General features: G+C 50.5%; 1 protein-coding gene across 1 annotated transcript in view; it reads left to right on the top strand.

The window, feature by feature from the left end:
• The window catches only part of LOC137900706 (RIMS-binding protein 2), a 52,045-nt gene that overhangs the window by 19,504 nt on the left and 12,061 nt on the right, over positions 1 to 20,480 (top strand). The window contains 26 exon segments of the mRNA XM_068744836.1: positions 2,100 to 2,183; positions 2,300 to 2,374; positions 2,597 to 2,719; positions 2,792 to 2,896; positions 3,110 to 3,160; positions 3,603 to 3,637; positions 5,339 to 5,357; positions 6,308 to 6,473; positions 6,624 to 6,719; positions 9,516 to 9,721; positions 10,067 to 10,173; positions 10,254 to 10,363; positions 10,450 to 11,256; positions 12,138 to 12,289; positions 12,376 to 12,834; positions 13,112 to 13,474; positions 13,766 to 13,921; positions 14,137 to 14,862; positions 15,260 to 15,359; positions 15,968 to 16,110; positions 16,189 to 16,501; positions 18,794 to 18,900; positions 18,993 to 19,064; positions 19,171 to 19,287; positions 19,687 to 19,888; positions 19,891 to 20,091. Coding sequence (XP_068600937.1) covers positions 2,100 to 2,183; positions 2,300 to 2,374; positions 2,597 to 2,719; positions 2,792 to 2,896; positions 3,110 to 3,160; positions 3,603 to 3,637; positions 5,339 to 5,357; positions 6,308 to 6,473; positions 6,624 to 6,719; positions 9,516 to 9,721; positions 10,067 to 10,173; positions 10,254 to 10,363; positions 10,450 to 11,256; positions 12,138 to 12,289; positions 12,376 to 12,834; positions 13,112 to 13,474; positions 13,766 to 13,921; positions 14,137 to 14,862; positions 15,260 to 15,359; positions 15,968 to 16,110; positions 16,189 to 16,501; positions 18,794 to 18,900; positions 18,993 to 19,064; positions 19,171 to 19,287; positions 19,687 to 19,888; positions 19,891 to 20,091 — 5,095 coding nt within the window.

Genomic DNA, 20,480 nt, shown 5'->3' with positions numbered 1-20,480 from the left:
ACAAATCTTTAATCTTCATCAATCAAACAAGCATACTAGCGCGCGTTTTCAAAAATAGAGCCGGAGCAAAACAGAGTTTGGTACACAGTGTTTTTAATCGTCATTAATCAAACCGATCAAAGTCCGAGAGGCTCCTGACTATAATACTATGGTGAAGGACAGCACCGGTATGTATCACTCCGCGAGGCTCCTGACTATAATACTATGTTGAAGGACAGCACCGGTACGTATCACTCCGCGAGGCTCCTGACTATAATACTATGTTTAAGGACAGCATCGGTACGCATCACTCCGCGAGGCTCCTGACTATAATACTATGGTGAAGGACAGCATCGGTACGTATCACTACGCGAGGCTCCTGACTATAATACTATGGTGAAGGACAGCATCGGTACGTATCACTACGCGAGGCTCCTGACTATAATACTATGGTGAAGGACAGCACCGGTACGTATCACTACGCGAGGCTCCTGACTATAATACTATGTTTAAGGACAGCATCGGTACGCATCACTCCGCGAGGCTCCTGACTATAATACTATGGTGAAGGACAGCATCGGTACGTATCACTACGCGAGGCTCCTGACTATAATACTATGGTGAAGGACAGCATCGGTACGTATCATTACGCGAGGCTCCTGACTATAATACTATGTTGAAGGACAGCACCGGTACGTATCACTCCGCGAGGCTCCTGACTATAATACTATGTTGAAGGACAGCACCGGTACGTATCACTCCGCGAGGCTCCTGACTATAATACTATGTTGAAGGACAGCACCGGTACGTATCACTACGCGAGGCTCCTGACTATAATACTATGGTGAAGGACAGCACCGGTACGTATCACTACGCGAGGCTCCTGACTATAATACTATGGTGAAGGACAGCACCGGTACGTATCACTACGCGAGGCTCCTGACTATAATACTATGGTGAAGGACAGCACCGGTACGTATCACTACGCGAGGCTCCTGACTATAATACTATGGTGAAGGACAGCACCGGTACGTATCACTACGCGAGGCTCCTGACTATAATACTATGGTGAAGGACAGCATCGGTACGTATCACTACGCGAGGCTCCTGACTATAATACTATGGTGAAGGACAGCATCGGTACGTATCACTACGCGAGGCTCCTGACTATAATACTATGGTGAAGGACAGCATCGGTACGTATCACTACGCGAGGCTCCTAGGGCGCGCGGACGATCGGGAGTTCGGCACATTTTGAAGATAATTTAAGACTTTTAGGTGCGTCTTATGGTTGTGAAAATACGGTAGCTTTTTTTCTGAGTACGCAATTATTACACAAAATACATTTTCGGAATGGTCTTGACGAGGGCTACGCGTCTGTGGACACACACACACACACACACACAAACACAAGTTGACTCGCTGCGCTCGTCAACTTGTCGTCTTCTGCGTTGCAAAAGCAATAGCCCCGCCCCTTACGCCTAGGATAGGCGCTCGGGCCTAATAAATAAATAAATAAATGGACAATCTATTTGTCAATACTTTTCGCGACTTCAAAATGGTGTTGTTTTTAATACTACTGTATTGCTATTTAATGTTGCATCTCAGCACCAAACAGAACAGCGCTCCGAATCTCGTTGTGGACTTACTATGCAATGACAGTAATTCTTTCGATTCGATCTGTGCGTTCCTCCATCCTCCAAAAACACGTCATTTAGGTGAATTGATTACCGTATTCTGATTCTTTCTTCCAGTCTTTGGAGAGGACGGACGCTCGCCTGTCCTCTCCAGCAGTCTGTCCTGCTCCCCTTCCCCCATCCCCCACCCCTCCCCATGGTCCCAGCGTCCCGGGACTGGCCTGGATCCTTATGAATCATTGTCATTCCAATACATGTGTGTTTAATGTGCAATAATGTGCTTGTACCATCTTTCTGTAATTTCTTAAAGACACATAGCAGCCTATTGTAGTGCATGTGCAGGAATTTCACCTTGGGGGAAATAAAGTACCGGTAATCTGAATAGAAGAGAATAGAAGATGAGATCGTCTCATCTACAAGAAAATGTATCCGATGGCTGGATATTTAGGGGCTATCTTTCTTCTGTTTCCCTTCTCTGAGTAGGAACGTGAGCTGAGCAAAAAGAGAAAAGAATGTGAAAACCTTGAGCATGAAGTAAAGAAGCGACAGAAGAGATGTCTGGGCTTGGTAAGCGCCGTTATTTCCTTCTCACCTGCTCCGGTTCTCGTGAAGCTTACCGACCGTGGACACACGATTAGGATGCTTTGAATGACGTGGAACATTGTCTCGTGGTTTGGTAACAGGAGAACCAGCTTGAGGATGAACAACAAAAGGAGGAGGCAAATCTCCTCAGGCGGAAGGCGCAGCTGCGCGACCAGGTCTGTGTGTGACATTTCTTTTTCTATAAAATGATTCTCAATTCTTTAACATTTTACTTTTACTTTATGCTGTGACATCACAAGAATTGAGCCCACTAAATCCAAGGGGGGAAAAACTGTCTTCGATTTCTTGCAATTGTCGAATCAAAGAAGAACAATGAGCAGGATTATGAACAGGGATGTAATACGGGTCTGCTCAGCCGACGCTTTGCTGCTCCTCAGACTCGGGCTGAGAACGAGGCTCTGAGGGAAGAGCTCTCTGAATTGACCGCTCAACACAATTCAGTTCTCGAGGAGAACCAGAGACTGCTTGCCAAACTGGAGAACCTAGAGCAGGTCCTAAAGGTAGCGTTGGGCTCCGATACACTGTCTGCTCTTTCATTGTGCCGTCTTTACAGTCGCCTTCTCTCTGAACAGCATATGCGAGAGGTCGCCGAGCGAAGGCAGCAGCTGGAATTGGAACAGGAGCAGGCACTGGCTATACTTAAGTTCAAACAGGATGAGATCAAACGATTACAGCGGGTAAGAACCACTGCCTCTCGTACAGCTTAAACAGTTCAAGAAGAACTTTCTCTTTGACATCAGAAGCTGCATGTCGTTGAGGCTGCTTTCATGGGTTTTGTCCAGCAGGGGGCAACCTATTAAAGCTCTGCTTTATCAACACAACTGTCTGGGATGGGATTTAGGCTTTTATACACAAACGTTGCACTGACTGTAATGTCTTTTTATTGCCAGGCTCAGTTATTTGCCAAGAGGGAGCATGAGGGAGTGGTTCAGATGCTGGAGGTATGTGATGTCAAAAAAAGAAAGAAAATGAGATAAATAACTTTTAGAACACACTCACACTAAAACCCCGAATCACTCCTAAGAATTGACTCAATTGGAGGTGGAAGGAGGTTAATGCAGTTACTCCCAACACGAGAGAGGAGTCGTCAAACTTCCTCAGCATTCCCGTCTTGCACAAAGTCTGATTCATGGTCAAAAGATTTGATCATCCTAACACCCAGGGTTCACTATCGATTTGTAGCATGGAAGAGGAAAGCCTACAGGAAGTACTTCTTTTGACCTTCTCTACTCCTGTGTGATATTTAAGCTTCAAAATGTACTCAGATAGTCTGTGACAGTTAAATGCCCTTATGTTTGTCTAGCTGCTGTCCTAACAGATAAATATATCTTTGCGTGTCCTTCGTGCCCCCTTGTTCCTAAATGAAGTGTGCATTTATTTTAGGAGTTGACTCAGCTTGTGTTGCAGAGGGAGCTGCTGCGGCTCATTTCCTTCCTCTTGCTTTGTCTCTCTCACTCGCTGCCTCTATTTAAACCCAAAGAGACGATCGTCTCATCAACAAGAAAATGGATTGATGGATAGCAACAAAAACATGAGACGCAGCTCACTGGTCAGCTATTTGTGACGGGCTCACAGGCCACTCACAGGGTCCTTGTGGGCACCGCGTTGGTGACCACTGCTGCAGAGTTTTTAACGGGTTGTTGAATACAATCCTAGAGGAAGAAGATGAAGAGGAACGGAGGAGACGAGTTCTGGTGTCCATCTTCAAGAAGAAGGGAGACAAACAGAGTTGTAGAAACTACAGGAGGATAAAGCTGATGAGATACGATGAGGTTATGGGAAAAGGTGTTTGAGACGAGACAGGGACAGGACTAGAGGACGACCCAGGAGAAGAGACATGGACGTAGTGAGGGAGGACATGAGAGTGGCTGGTGTTGGGGAGGACGATGCAAAGGACAGGACTAGAGGACGACCCAGGAGAAGAGACATGGACGTAGTGAGGGAGGACATGAGAGTGGCTGGTGTTGGGGAGGACGATGTAAAGGACAGGACTAGAGGACGACCCAGGAGAAGAGACATGGACGTAGTGAGGGAGGACATGAGAGTGGCTGGTGTTGGGGAGGACGATGCAAAGGACAGGACTAGAGGACGACCCAGGAGAAGAGACATGGACGTAGTGAGGGAGGACATGAGAGTGGCTGGTGTTGGGGAGGACGATGTAAAGGACAGGACTAGAGGACGACCCAGGAGAAGAGACATGGACGTAGTGAGGGAGGACATGAGAGTGGCTGGTGTTGGGGAGGACGATGTAAAGGACAGGACTAGAGGACGACCCAGGAGAAGAGACATGGACGTAGTGAGGGAGGACATGAGAGTGGCTGGTGTTGGGGAGGACGATGCAAAGGACAGGACTAGAGGACGACCCAGGAGAAGAGACATGGACGTAGTGAGGGAGGACATGAGAGTGGCTGGTGTTGGGGAGGACGATGTAAAGGACAGGACTAGAGGACGACCCAGGAGAAGAGACATGGACGTAGTGAGGGAGGACATGAGAGTGGCTGGTGTTGGGGAGGACGATGTAAAGGACAGGACTAGAGGACGACCCAGGAGAAGAGACATGGACGTAGTGAGGGAGGACATGAGAGTGGCTGGTGTTGGGGAGGACGATGCAAAGGACAGGACTAGAGGACGACCCAGGAGAAGAGACATGGACGTAGTGAGGGAGGACATGAGAGTGGCTGGTGTTGGGGAGGACGATGTAAAGGACAGGACTAGAGGACGACCCAGGAGAAGAGACATGGACGTAGTGAGGAGGACATGAGAGTGGCTGGTGTTGGGGAGGACGATGCAAAGGACAGGGCTAGAGGACGACCCAGGAGAAGAGACATGGACGTAGTGAGGGAGGACATGAGAGTGGCTGGTGTTGGGGAGGACGATGCAAAGGACAGGACTAGAGGACGACCCAGGAGAAGAGACATGGACGTAGTGAGGGAGGACATGAGAGTGGCTGGTGTTGGGGAGGACGATGCAAAGGACAGGGTGAAGTGGAGAACGTTGATTTGCTGTGGTGACCCCTCGGGGGACAAGAAGACAGTCCAGTAGTAGCAGATTGTTTGACAAGCATGTGTTCACTCTGTCTTCCCTTCTGTCCTTTTGTGTTGTCTTCTTGCTAACCAGAGTACGCTGGACTGCATGCAGGTACTGCTTGTAAACTATGTATTTTTCTGTGTACCTTCCCCAGCTCCTGTTTGTGGATCTAACCTCCCATTTACCTTTCTTTAAGCCCACTGAGTCGACTGAACACTTTTATGCATTTAACATAAGTGCTTCTCGTGGAAACAAAAGCTCGATGTTTATCATGTTGCTGAATTGTGTGTGTGTCTGTGTTTGTTTACGGTGTGTGCGTGTGTGCGCTCTGTAAATGAGTGTTTATTACAGCTTAGCGTGGCTACAGACTGGGCGTTGAGTTGATGAGCGCTAACAGGAAATACTGCTCAGACAGTTTTGTGAAGAGGCCTTTCTGAGATTAGCCTGGAAACTCCCGCCGCAACCTGAAGGGAAACCAACCAAGGCTGCTGTCTAGTGGCTTTGGTAAATTAAGCGCAGCTATTTTTTAATGTTTATACATCAAAATGGATATGCATGACGCTGTGGAAACGTTATCTACAAGGCCCGAGTCGAATCATGCAAGTGCAACGACAAATACGGTGCTGCATATCTTTGATGCGTTGCCAAGCACAGCTGCTTTTCTTATTTGTGCAGTGCTGCAGCGCAATGTGCAAAAGGGCGTGGCCGTGGCGAAATATAGCTCAGCAAGTGTAAGAGTTACAACAGCAGCTACTTTCCTGTGGCTGTCGCAGATAACAGCACAATGCCACTCATCGGCAGTTATGGCAGGATGCGGCGCGTGGCGTGCCCGTGTTAACGCGCATTCCGTCCGCACGGAAACCAGTTCCACAACTGAGGGGACAAAGCACAAATGCACCTTTTAACGCCCCGCCCGATGTTGAAATCAGTGTGCCAGTGTTGCTTTTGCACTTTGGAAAATACATTAAAAAACAACAAAATCACCCCAAAATGGATTGCCGTGTTCAAAGGTGGATTCTCCAAATACATTTAGTTTTACATCCTGCGCTTCTTCTGTGCAGTCAAAGGTACGAGACCTGGAGGAGAAATGTCTCAGCCAGAGCGAACAGTTCGGTCTGCTGTCAAAAGAGCTGGAGAAGTTTCGACTGCAGGCCTCCAAGGTGGACCTGGCTGGTTCTAACTTCCTCTCCGTTCTGACCAATGGGGTGGGTCTGACTACTGAACGAGGTGAGACAAATCACCATCCGGATCATCATTTTTATCCGTGGCTTTGCTCTCGATAGATTCTTCTCGGCAGCCGGATGCACTGCAGATCCGTCGTTTTAGATCCGCTGCTGTGTCCATGCTCTCTCTCCTGCACTGTTTCATGTGCTTTAGAGTGCACTGATGGCTCATGGGATATGGTGTCTCTGGGTGAAATAGCCTTTTGAAGTCTTGAGGGAGGTGACACTCTCTGCTCAGTACACTCGCGTGGTGTTGTGTTGGGACCCCCCCCCATACGGTCCACCCCCGTCTGCGCTGCTCACCATCACATGAGGGCGTGTACTTGTGTGCTGCAGTGGTGAATGAACCTGCCTCACGGTACTGTGACCCCCGTCACTCTAGACCAGCGGCCCCCAACCTTTTTCTTGCCGCGGACCTGTTTCATGCCGGGCAATTCTTTCGTGGACCGGGGGGTAATTAAATTAAAAGAGGAATATAATCTTACCAATACACTTTATATTATGCACTTTAAACAAGTATTACACCAATAATTCAATTCAACTCAATCCAATCCACCTTGGACAGAACCTAGGCTCATGGTGGACGCCATCTGTCTGGCTGGCTGGGTTGAGAGAGAGCGAGAGAGAGAGAGAGAGAGAGGGAGAGAGAGAGAGAGAGAGAGAGAGAGAGAGAATGGCAGGTCGGAGACGAGTCAAGGAGATGGATAGGGAAGTGATAGCGAGACAGAGCAGGAGCAGACAAAAACAAAATGCTAATGCTAGCGATATAAAGCTATAAATGCTAATGCTAGCGATATAAAGCTATAAATGCTAATGCTAGCGATATAAAGCTATAAATGCTAATGCTAGCGATATAAAGCTATAAATGCTAATGCTAGCGATATAAAGCTATAAATGCTAATGCTAGCGATATAAAGCTATACATGCTAATGCTAGCGATATAAAGCTATAAATGCTAATGCTAGCGATATAAAGCTATACATGCTAATGCTAGCGATATAAAGCTATAAATGCTAATGCTAGCGACGTGGACATCGGTGTTGAGGGACACAGGTCCAGGTTCTGCAGCACCACGGACAGAAGGACCTGAAAGAGAGAGAGGGACAAACAGAGGGAGAGAGAGCACAAGACTACAGGAAGAGAGAGAGATTACTGACATATATTTATAACATGAATAATCAGATAAAGGGGGAGGAGCTCAGTGTGTCATGATGTTAAGCCACCAATGCTGCCTAATGACAGCAGATTGATTATACTGATTACTGCATTGATTAGTTATAAGCTTTGTTAAAAAGGAAAGTCTTTAGTCTACTCTTGAACATAGAGATGGTGTCTGTCTCACGAACCAATCAGGGAGCTGATTCCACAATAAAGGAGCTTGATAACTGAAGCTCCGCCCCCTGTCTGCTCTTGGAAATGTCTGGAACCACGAGCAGGCCAGCGTTTTGGGACCGCAGGGTTCTAGTGGGGCAATACGGGATAATCATCTCTGTAAGGTAAGGAGGGGTCATCATGAGTTCGGTCTCAATAATCGCTTCTGTCCTTCATGGTCACGTTTTTTTGTGTCATTAATTCCACATTCTTGTCTTTTAATCCCTGGTTCTTGTTTTTTAATCCAGGGTTCTTGTCTTTTAATCCAGGGTTCTTGTTTTTTATTCCAGGGTCCTTGTCTTTTAATCCAGGGTACTTGTCTTTTAATCCAGGGTTCTTGTCTTTTAATCCAGGGTTCTTGTCTTTTAATCCCTGGTTCTTGTTTTTTTAATCCCTGGTTCTTGTCTTTTAATCCAGGGTACTTGTCTTTTACTCCAGGGTTCTTGTCTTTCAATTCTCGGTTCTTGTTTTTTAATCCCTGGTTCTTCTCTTTTAATCCAGGGTCCTTGTCTTTTAATCCAGGGTTCTTGTCTTTTAATCCAGGGTTCTTGTCTTTTATTCCAGGGTTCTTGTCTTTTAATCCAGGGTTCTTGTCTTTTAATCCAGGGTACTTGTCTTTTAATCCAGGGTTCTTGTCTTTCAATCCCCGGTTCTTGTTTTTTAATCCCTGGTTCTTCTCTTTTAATCCAGGGTCCTTGTCTTTTAATCCAGGGTTCTTGTCTTTTATTCCAGGGTTCTTGTCTTTTATTCCAGGGTTCTTGTCTTTTAATCCCTGGTTCTTCTCTTTTAATCCAGGGTCCTTGTCTTTTAATCCAGGGTTCTTGTCTTTTATTCCAGGGTTCTTGCCTTTTAATCCAGGGTACTTGTCTTTTAATCCCAGGTTATTGATTTTTAATCCCGGGTTATTGATTTTTAATCCAGGGTTCTTGTCTTTTAATCCCAGGTTATTGATTTTTAATCCAGGGTTCTTGTCTTTTAATCCAGGGTTCTTGTCTTTTAATCAAGGGTTCTTGTCTTTTAATCCCAGGTTATTGATTTTTAATCCCGGGTTATTGATTTTTAATCCCTGGTACTTGTCTTTTAATCCCAGGTTCTTGTCTTCCAGGGTTCTTGGTCTCTATGTGCAGAAGCAGTTTTGAACCCTTCATTGCCTCGTTAATGAAGCCAGGCAGCTGGAGATGAACCGTGTCTTAAATCTGACTCCTGGTTTGTCTGTTAAAATAAGTTTCTTTTCTTGGAGGTTGTCGACTCCTCCTCTTCCTCCTCTTCTTCCTCCTCAGTTGGACTTTCCCATTAGCAAAGAAGCTGCAAAGACGTTTGTTTTTTATTAATTTTTGCTAGTTCATGTCTGTTTTTTGTAACGTATCACGTGACCAAGACAATCCACAGGCGAATGTTAAGTTGTTTTTCAAAATAAAACACCTTTTATACGGTAATAATCAATACAACGGAAATTGTATACATTATTTATTCTTTCTGTGTGGCCCGGTAACAAATGCCTCACGGACCGGTACGGGGCCGCGGCCCGGTGGTTGGGGACCGCTGCCTTAGACAGTTCAACCTTGAGCCGCCTGCATGCCCACCAGTGACCTCACCCACCTAGCTGCTCATGAATTCATCCAGGGCAGGGTTGTCTGGTAAAGTAATGGTAATGTATTGTCCCCCCCCTCACCAGATGTGGCCGCTGCCCTGCGCATGGGGGCCACCCCTCACGCCGCAGGGCTGGCCAGGGTGGAGCGCTCGCCCGTCACCAAACACCGAGCGCTGCCCGCCATCAGCGTCAGCAAGTCAGGCTCCTCCTCCAGCAAGTCAGAGGGGACACACCTGACCCCCAAGTCTGGACCCCACCTTCGTCTGCACAAATCCAGCCCAGCACACGAGGTACCCATGTGAACATGAAACTGGACAGCTGAACATCCTTCCTGAACGGTCTTTCCTTTTCCTCTGAGAGCGTTCAGCACTCTCCTCTTGTTCTGTCTTTAACCTGAAGCCCTGGACGTTCGTTCCACTTTAACTTGGGTTATGTCATTGTCCAAGGCTCCGGCCTGCAGCCCTTCTGCCCCTTCCATAGGGCATCCGGTCACTTCTCTCACACGGCGCAATAGAAACCCTATTTAGTGAGATAATCCGCTGGCCACTGTGGATTATGAAGGTTGTAAAGGTTTTCCCAGGGAGCTCTGGGATGCCGCTGCGGTCACATTCACCCGCTGCTCGTGGCGTTCTCAGGTGGACACGGCCAGTGAGGTGGACGAGCCGGACGGCGACGTAGCCCCAGCACCTTTCTCAGCCGGCAGAAGAGCTGCAGCGCTTCAGGTTTTCATTGCACGGCACAGGTAATCTAAGAAGTCGCTTTATCGGGATCTAATTCTGGTTTATTCTTTTAGTTGATTCTTAAAAATCTCGTACTTTTTAGCTATAATCCATATGATGGCCCCAACGACAACCCTGAGGTGGAGCTCCCACTCACCGCTGGAGAATACATCTATGTGTGTGGAGATATGGATGACGATGGCTTCTATGAAGGTGGGTCTGAAGTACGTAGAAATATACGGTTGTCATATTTCTACCTCTGCAACGTCTTCGGTGTCTTCCTGTCTCATTACTTACAGGCGAGCTGATGGACGGACGGAGAGGGCTGGTTCCTTCCAACTTTGTGGAGCATGTATTGGACGACGACGTCATGGGCGCTCACCAACCACGCACGGGGGACATGTCCCCCGACACCAGTCGGCACGGTGCCGGCCACCAGCATCAAGTCCACTCGGTCTCTGCGTCAGCACCCTCAGACCCAGCTTCAGCCCCCCTCACCAACGGCCTGGACTTTGACTTGGAGGAGGTTGGAGTGGATGTTGTGCCTTACCCACGTAAGCTCAGCCTCATCAAACAGCTTGCCAAGAGCATCATCATCGGCTGGGACCCCCCGTTGGTGCCTGCTGGGTGGGGCAACGTGTGGAGCTATAATGTGTACGTGGACCAGGAGCTGCGGCTCAACGTGCCCTTTGGTTCCCAGACCAAAGCGGTGTTGGAGCGGCTGGACGTGCACCTCAAGGCCTACCGTGTGTCGGTGCAAAGCCTGACGGAAAAGGGCCCGTCTGACCTGAAGCGCTGCAGCTTGCTGGTCGGTCGGGATGTTTGTGTGGCGCCCACGCAGCTGCGTGTGGACGGGATCACCGCCACCTCTGCCAACCTGACCTGGCTGCCTAGCAACAGTAACTATGTGCACATTGTGTCCTTGAACGAGGAGGAGTGCGAGCTGGTGAAGGCTGGCTGCTACTCGCTGTGCCTCAATAACCTCTTACCCAGCCTGCAGTACATAGTCAAAGTGGAGGCGCGGCCGCACCGCACGCCATGGGAGTTACCCGTGGAGCGGCGTGAACACAGGAGCGCCACCGTCACCTTCACCACGCTGATGGCAGGTCAGGATTCAATATGATCTCTGTCAGATTATGTCTGGAGGGGCCTTCATAGGGGCCACGAGTCGATGAGTCGTCTCCCTATTCCAGATTGGACAAGAATAACCGCTGAATTCATACGCGTATGAGTAGACGTAAAGCCCTACGCACTGGCCCTTTAAAACGTCCCAGCCGATCAGATAGCATGTTCTGTTGCTTCCCGTTATCAGGCCAGCCAGAGGAATATTTGTGTCGTCGGGTTTTTAGATGCATTTCTCCAAAAATTGAATTCCAATTTGCTTGAAGTTTCATGCCCACAGCTGGGGAACACAGGTACACGGTGCAGGTACACGGTGCAGGTACACGGTGCAGGTACACGGTGCAGGTACACGGTGCAGGTACACGGTGCAGGTACACGGTGCAGGTACACGGTGCAGGTACACGGTGCAGGTACACGGTACAGGTACACGGTGCAGGTACACGGTGCAGGTACACGGTGCAGGTACACGGTGCAGGTACACGGTGCAGGTACACGGTGCAGGTACACGGTGCAGGTACACGGTGCAGGTACACGGTGCAGGTACACGGTGCAGGTACACGGTACAGGTACACGGTGCAGGTACACGGTGCAGGTACACGGTGCAGGTACACGGTGCAGGTACACGGTGCAGGTACACGGTGCAGGTACACGGTACAGGTACACGGTGCAGGTACACGGTGCAGGTACACGGTGCAGGTACACGGTGCAGGTACACGGTGCAGGTACACGGTGCAGGTACACGGTGCAGGTACACGGTGCAGGTACACGGTTCCTGCATTCCTCGTGTAGCCTCAGGCGGTACTGATTTCCGTTCTAGAACCTGTAGTTTTCGTTTGCTCTTGTATGATGCTTTCCTTCGCTGCAGGTCCTCCTGACGCCCCTCTGGACGTGCAGCTGGAGCACGGCCCTTCCCCGGGGATCGCCCACATCAGCTGGCTGCCTGTCACCATCGATGCTGCCGGAACCTCCAATGGAGTCCGGGTCACTGGATATACAATATATGCCGACAAGAAAAAAGCAAGAGCCTACTTTTCATCTGTCTGTGTAGCTTTTTTGAAGTGACCCAGTAGCTTTAAATGGTCTCTCTCTTCTTCCTATGAAAGGTGCTGGAGGTGTCCTCCCCCACCGCCGGCAGTGCCCTGCTGGGCCCATCTCAGATCCAGTTCTTGCAGGCGGCTCAGGAGCTAACAGTTCGAACCATGTCTGCCCACGGGGAGTCCTGCGGCTCTTTTCCAGTCAATGTGCCCTCCAAGATGGCTGCCATCGTGGCAGGCCCAAACATCACTGCCCCAGTTGTGCCACCCCCACCCTGCCCTCCCACAAGTCCCAGTAACCTGCCCTTACGCCCAACCTACGGGAACTCTGCTGCCAAAGTCTGCATGCTGCCCAGCTCTTTGCCGTCTGACGCACACACCGCTGGCCTCTCAGTGGAGACTGCCCCCCCCCACTCGGGACAGCTTCGGCCCCCCCGCTTTGTGAACGCCTGGGCCAATCCCTCTGCTGCCGCTGCTTCGGCTGTGTGGGACGCCCCGTTGTCGGTAGCCTCTGACGTACCTCCAGTGGTAATCCTCCTCCTTCTTATAACAGCTCTGGATCTGAGGTTTTCAAGCTAAGGCAGCATGCGGTCTCCAAAAGGGTGTGGGAGGAGCTAAGGGGTCGGGGGTTAGAAAGGAAAGACCTGAGACAGCAATAATCATCAGATGAAACTGGAACCTTTTCATGAAGCTGCTTTGAATGTTGTAGCTCCAAAACAGAATCCTAGCATGTTTCTTTATTGACGTTTCTTCTATGATCACTTTCCAGTGATAGTTTGTACGTCTCCTTCCTTTTCATCTTCAGATTAATGTGACCCCCCCCACCGTTTCAGCGCCAGCGCCCGGACAGTCAGCAGTGACAGCATCACCGAATATTTTGGAGAGGCAAAGAGACACTGACAGCCCAGGAACAATATGTCCATTTCCATCTATCACAGAGTTTATCGAGGACCCCGAGGACAAGCTCGGGACTCCGGAGCGCGTCCCTACCCCGCCAAAAGCACCAATCACGGACCTTCTTAATCCTCAGCACAACAACGTACTCCGCCCCCCCTGCGCATCGCCACTGGAGTCAGAGGTGGAGGAGGAGCAACAGAACACCCGCTTGGTGTCCATGGAGGAGTTCTTGAGACAGGACCAAGAGCCAGCGGTCTGCAGGGTGCAGCAGGTCAGCCCTGATTGGTTGACGCTTGCTGCATGAGATTAAAGGGAAAATCATTTTCAATGATGTCGACTTGAATCAGATGTTCCTCGTTATTTATGGAGATCCACTCACCTCCATGGGAGCACGCACCTTTAAAGGGGCGGGCCTTTAAAGGGGCGGGCCAGCCTGGGCTTGGGATTGGGCCTCAAAGATGACTCGTACATTCTGTTGTATGTGCAACAGAGAGTTATTTCACATGCAGGTTTCTCTTCCTGCACACTCGGTGGAATGATTGTTGTGTATGTCGCTGTGCAGAAGTACAGCCGGACGCTGGTGGAGCCTCCCGGCGACGCCCATGCAGACAACAGCCGTTCAGATCTGTTTGACATCCTGGAGGAAGAGGAGGAGGACCTTTACTCTGACCATCTCGGTGAAGCGCAAGCCAGAGGCTACACAGTGGGAGCTAACAGGGTAGAATTATATTTAAATGAAATATGCTTCTTTCCGTTTATACTTTCGTTGTAGTAAGTCCGTATTTTATGGCCATTGACCTTTTCAAGCATGCATCATTTCGTTCTTTGTTCTTTCTTTCTTTTGCATCTCTGGGTTGTTTCATCGGCTCTTGCCTTATTGTTGCGGGTAAATCGGCCCACCCTCCTGGCGTACTTTGACCTGTGACCTTGCAGTCATGCAGGCCGGAGGCTTCAGACAGCGACGAGGACGTTCTGGAGAGGATCCTTAAACTGCCTCCTCAGGCCTGTCACAACACACAGCTGTTCAGCATTCCTGAGTTGACCAAAGAGGAGGAGGAAGAGGAGCATCTAACCCGCCGCGGTCATCCTCGGCGGAGGGCCCGCCACCATCACCATCCTCACCACCCCAAAAAGGATCCCAGAAGCTCGACCCGAGAGCCCCTACCCAGTCAAGGACCCTTGCAGGTGAAGCCTAAGACCCAGCACAGGGTTCGCTATGCAGACGCAGTCGGCCCCATCAGTTACCCTGAAGGAAGCGGTTTATATGACGCCCCCCCCAGCAGGCAGGTCTTGGCTCGCTGTCCCTCCCAGTCGGCCCCAAACAGCAGAGAAAGAGTTCTGCTCAGAGGGCTGGGGGACCGCCTTAGGAGAGAGGCCATGCTCAGGAGTCAAATCACCGTTGCCACGGCGGCCAACCCCAGCTGTGGTCTTCCCCCACCGAGACCCCACCCAGTCAGCAAAGCGGTGCAAACCTCGAGGTCCCCGATCGGTCACGAGGTGGAAATCGATGTGGATTACGGCAAAGATGACGAGGAACCGGTGGAATATGGTCCCGGGGAGGCGGTAGCAGAGCAGCTGGGCTCTGGGTGGTGGGTAGAGGGGGCTCAAACGGAGAGGAACTGGCCTCCTCACCGCCGGGGGCTAAAGGCTGACTCTCTGGTAAATACTGGGCCAACTGGCCCCACCCCTCTCTGTTCCCTGTAGTCATGTGGATGGAACCCTCTAAGTTCTAGCTCCTAACTCCACCCCCCATCATAAGAGGTGGACAGGGGGGGGTCAACAAGCACATCTTATCTACATATGTTAGGGATGCTGGTTGATCTGCAAAGATCTGTCCAGCAGGTCATTACGAGAAGCTTAAAGCGGTTCATCGTGAAGTTCCAACGTGTGGCTGCATTTGTTCTCCCTCTGTTTCACTGTGCCAGCGCCCCCCCCCCATGTCTGGGACGGGTCAGTGTCATTGTCCTACTTTGGTCTAACCACCTGCATGCAAAAAAGGAACATTTCTATCATAACTTCGATTTATTGCTGCGTTTCTTACTCAAATGTGCAGGAGGAGTCCGGCCGAATCGTCCCAGCGGAGGCAGGTCCATCCTGGGGAGCGCAGCCGGCGCTGCCCACCAAGCCAACGTGCTTCCAGGCCAGGCAGTTCAAAGGTCAGAGACGCTGTCTGCTTCTGTGTCTTTGGATTTGCTTCATCCCGTCTCACACATGACGATAGTCAGGTTTATGCCTTGTGAGGAGCGGGGAGGGGGGGCTGTAGCTGCAGCTAGCCTGCGATGCTCTCAACCGGTTCAACCCCAAAGTGGCTCGTCATGACAAGAGGAAGTGGCAGAAATGAAAGTCGTAAACGTGATTAGCCAGCCAAGACGCATGAATCCTCTCCTTTCTGCAAACATGTAGGGGTGCACAGTTGTCCCCAAATTTCCCAGAGGAAGGGGACATTTCTGTCCCATCTACTAAGACATCAGTGAGGATGTGAAAGTGGGCGAGCTGTCTGCCCGTGACTCTTCCCACAGATCTGAATCTCCGGCTCTTTGTGCTTCAGCTGAAACATCCGGTAATGAAACGCTACGCTAGGGTATGCAGACAGAGAGAGAGCCGCAGAAACAGCAGCATCAAGGTATCAAGAAGCCCTGGAACATTCCAGAATAGCGAGCAGAGTGGAATAACCTGAATCCAAGAGGACGGCTGCTGAAGCGCATGTTCCATGCAGTGTCTGAGCGGACGCTGGTTCAGTGGCTGTGCACGTTTGTGTCTGTAGGTGGGACGGATCCACCAAAGGTGAGAGCAGAGGGCGGCGTGCGCCTCTTCGTGGCCCTCTTCCCTTATGAGCCAGCCACCATGTCACCCAATCCCGATGCTGCTGAAGAAGAGTTGCCGTTCACCGACGGGCAGATCATCAAAGTACGTCCTCTCATCTCTGAGCGGCTCACGTTTAAGGAACACAACACTCGTGACATCATTTTAACACTTCCCGCCCAGGTGCACGGAGACAAAGACCCAGATGGGTTCTACCAAGGAGAGTCCGGTGGCCGTCTGGGCTTGGTTCCGTGTAACATGGTGTCTGAGATCCAGGTGGAGGACAAAGAGACCCGGAAGCAGCTGTTGCAGCAGGGCTCGACGGCGGCCTCCGTGGACAGGATAGGTGGGTCAACGCGAGAACGATCACCTCGGTTCACGTTGAAGTGGCTCGTGAAACGTTTGAGCTCTTCAGCCAGCTGGACACACAAGGAGAACTTCCCCCTGGCTCGATGTCAGAACCGCGTTCAAACGGACCCAAACGGTTCCGCCTTGCGTTACTGGATACCCTGAAGGAAGCTACAAGCATCTATTTGCTGTCGCTGCGTTTTCACACAGGTGTCTAAGTGCATGCGCGTGGTGACACTTCCCTTCTGTTTTAACCTTTTCACTTCCACTTGTTCACCGCTGCCGTGTCGGCTGCTCGCCGGCTGTTCATTGGCTCCCGTGTCGGCTGCTCGCCGGCTGTTCATTGGCTCCCGTGTCGGCTGCTTACCGGCTGTTCATTGGCTCCCGTGTCGGCTGCTTACCGGCTGTTCACTGGCTCCCGTGTCGGCTGCTCGCCGGCTGTTCATTGGCTCCCGTGTCGGCTGCTTACCGGCTGTTCACTGGCTCCCGTGTCGGCTGCTCGCCGGCTGTTCATTGGCTCCCGTGTCGGCTGCTTACCGGCTGTTCACTGGCTCCCGTGTCGGCTGCTCGCCGGCTGTTCATTGGCTCCCGTGTCGGCTACTTACCGGCTGTTCACTGGCTCCCGTGTCGGCTGCTTACCGGCTGTTCACTGGCTCCCGTGTCGGCTGCTTACCGGCTGTTCACTGGCTCCCGTGTCGGCTGCTTACCGGCTGTTCATTGGCTCCCGTGTCGGCTGCTTACCGGCTGTTCACTGGCTCCCGTGTCGGCTGCTCGCCGGCTGTTCATTGGCTCCCGTGTCGGCTACTTACCGGCTGTTCACTGGCTCCCGTGTCGGCTGCTTACCGGCTGTTCACTGGCTCCCGTGTCGGCTGCTTACCGGCTGTTCACTGGCTCCCGTGTCGGCTGCTTACCGGCTGTTCACTGGCTCCCGTGTCGGCTGAATATGATGAATATATTTATTAGATAGAATGTTAGAGTACAAGTACAGTCACACAGTAGCATGTATTACAGTACAAGTACAGTCACACAGTAGCATGTATTACAGTACAAGTACAGTCAAACAGTAGCATGTATTACAGTACAAATAACGTCAAACATCCTGTCTAAGAGGAGCATTTCAAAAAAGCCCTTGCGGGCTTGTTTCCGTTGAAAGTCCTTCGTACATAAATCATCCACAAAAAACAATACAAATAACAATACAAATAAAAATAAATCCAATATTAAATTACGCAATTGATGCAACGTAACATTAGAAAGACAAAAATAAAATGTTATTACACCGCCAGTGCAAACTAACAATTAATCTAAAATAAATTACACCACTGATGCGAGATGACAATAAATAACTTACATAAATTACAATAAATTACTAAGGCAATTAATACGTGCAACATAGGTGGACAAAAAAAAAGGAGGGGGGGTTTGATCCGGAGAGAGTCGTGATGACTATCTCCGTTTCTGTCCCCCTGAAAGGTGTATTTTTAGGGCCTTTTTGAAGGAGGCCAAAGAGGTGCATGTTTTGAGGGCAGGAGTCAATCCGTTCCACCCTTGGGTGGCCGTATTGTAGAAAGATGATTTACTTACCGGCTGTTCACTGGCTCCCGTGTCGGCTGCTTACCGGCTGTTCACTGGCTCCCGTGTCGGCTGCTCGCCGGCTGTTCACTGGCTCCCGTGTCGGCTGCTCGCCGGCTGTTCATTGGCTCCCGGGTCGGCTGCTCGCCGGCTGTTCATTGGCTCCCGTGTCGGCTGCTTACCGGCTGTTCACTGGCTCCCGTGTCGGCTGCTTACCGGCTGTTCACTGGCTCCCGTGTCGGCTGCTTACCGGCTGTTCATTGGCTCCCGTGTCGGCTGCTTACCGGCTGTTTATTGGCTCCCGTGCCGGCTGCTCGTCGGCTGTTCGTTGGCTCCCGTGTCGGCTGCTTACCGGCTGTTCATTGGCTCCCGTGTCGGCTGCTTACCGGCTGTTTATTGGCTCCCGTGTCGGCTGCTCGCCGGCTGTATGTGTGTCTTTATTTACCGGTTGAGGACTGGATTCTAGCCGCTGATCTCGTCTCCATTCATTGGTCCATCAGGGCTATAATGAAAATTGTGACTTATTTATTGAAGAAATGTTAAAAACCGATCGAACAGCAGCAAACATTGGCACGTTATTTGTGAAGTGAAAGTTTGAAATCTAACTTCACGTATAAAGTTCTTCATTCATCCCCCAGAATCGAACTTAGCTTCCTGCTAACGCTACTCAAACGGCGTTATTTCTGTTGACTAACAGACTCCGCTAGTCTCGCTGGACATACTTTTTTAGTGCAATGGCGTGACGCCTCCTCATCTTAGCGTGGAGCGGAGGGAACCGTACACGCCGCCGCTACGCGCTACATGACCTCAGTGGCGTGTCACTTCTTAGGATGTCACAGTGTACCCGTTCTCTCTGTTGGACTGACAGATCCCAGCCGGGCTGCCGCTGCCGGGGGCGTGGCCCCTGGAACCCGCAGGATGGTCGCCATCTTTGATTACGATCCACGAGAGAGCTCCCCCAACGCTGACATAGAGGTCAGGGTTGCGCGTTCATAATAGATTCTCCTCAGAACAAGTGTTGTGCTCCTTTTCCTCATTCTCGGCCCCGTTGTTCTGGCCGGGTTCAGGCTGAGCTGACCTTCAGTGCAGGAGACATCATTCATGTGCTGGACGACATGGATGAAGACGGCTTCTTCTACGTAAGGCTCCATATGTTCTCACACTTCCTGAAATAGCATGTAGCTAATGCTAACCATGAAGGCTCTCCTGTAATTTAGTCAAACATAGAACTGCATGTTCTTTCAGGGAGACTTGAACGGGCACAGAGGCTTAGCACCCTCCAACTTCCTGCAGGCTTTACCGGAGGACGTTTCGGCAGACTGCTCTGCTAAGCATGCACCGGGGCCCAAGAGAGAATCTCAGGTAGCTTAGCATGCTAACATGTCTTTACTCTCTGTGGTACTGCTGCTGCCTCATTCATGCCATTTCCATCTAAAAGTTCTCTTTTTATTTTTGGGTCTGTTACGTCTCTTAATTCTGTTTTATCACATTTCCTTCGGCCGTTTGCAGAAGCACAAACGCAGCGTTCACTTTGAGACGTGATTGTAAGTGTTTCACACGAGACTGTAGCAGCCCAGTGGTCTCCCATTTACCCATGTACCCCGTTACCGTCCCCCAACCCCCACCCGAGCTGTAGTTCTGACCCGCTGCTATATGTCCTGATTGATGTGTGTCCTTGTCTTTGGGTTTCCTTTTGCTGTCAGGATTTAAATCATGGTTTTAGAGCGCTGTGTAATGGCTAGTTTTACCTTCTCCTTGAAGGGTGTGTGGACGACATCTACGGACCTGAACGATCCTGGGCGCTCAGAACTGAAAGAGGACTTGCCCCCCCAGACAGAACCTCCTTACGCCGCGCAGCCTAAACTGGCAAACCTCACGTCAGATCCGGACACTGCTGCACGTCCGGCTGCTACAGAGTCCTGCCCCGCCCATTCGGGGCCCTCACCAGCAAAGACTGACTGCTCTCCAAGGGCCTATTCTCCAAAGGCAAAGAGCTGTTCAAAAGGCTGGGATCCAGCAAGAAGAGCGAGTCCGAGCACTCTGAATACTCTGATAGAGCTTTTGTGTCCTCGCTGCAGTCTGCACAGAGAGAGGCTGCCAGGTCTCAGCAATGGACCTGCATCAGAGTCCTGCTCGATGGGCCCTTCAATCTGCAGGACAATGTCTGTAGGAGCGCATGTTGATGCGTGTAAACTCACAGGAGACACACTCATCCATAACCGTCCAAGCATTAATGCCGATAGAAAACGGGAGCAGGTGTTTCTATCGAACACATTTACATCCAGGTGGCAGGTGGTGGTGGCGGCCTGCTGCGAGGGGTTAGGTTGACGAAGAAGAATGTTGATTGAAGTCGAAGAAAATGTTAAATGTGATGGATTTTGTGTGTGTTTGTGTGTGTGTGAGAGAGAGAGAGAGAGATACCCAGTACACTGGTGAGACAGTTGCCTTTCACAGAGGTTGCCACGGGAACGCTTGAACGCCTAAATGTCACATCTGACGTGGTTTCTGTTGCTATGTTACGGTTCAAAATGTAAACAAATTCAATTTTCTTTCAT

This window comes from Brachionichthys hirsutus, chromosome 10 (assembly GCF_040956055.1).
Source record: "Brachionichthys hirsutus isolate HB-005 chromosome 10, CSIRO-AGI_Bhir_v1, whole genome shotgun sequence".
Classification (NCBI taxonomy): Eukaryota; Metazoa; Chordata; class Actinopteri; order Lophiiformes; family Brachionichthyidae; genus Brachionichthys; species Brachionichthys hirsutus.
This window is presented reverse-complemented; position numbering and strand designations above follow the sequence as displayed.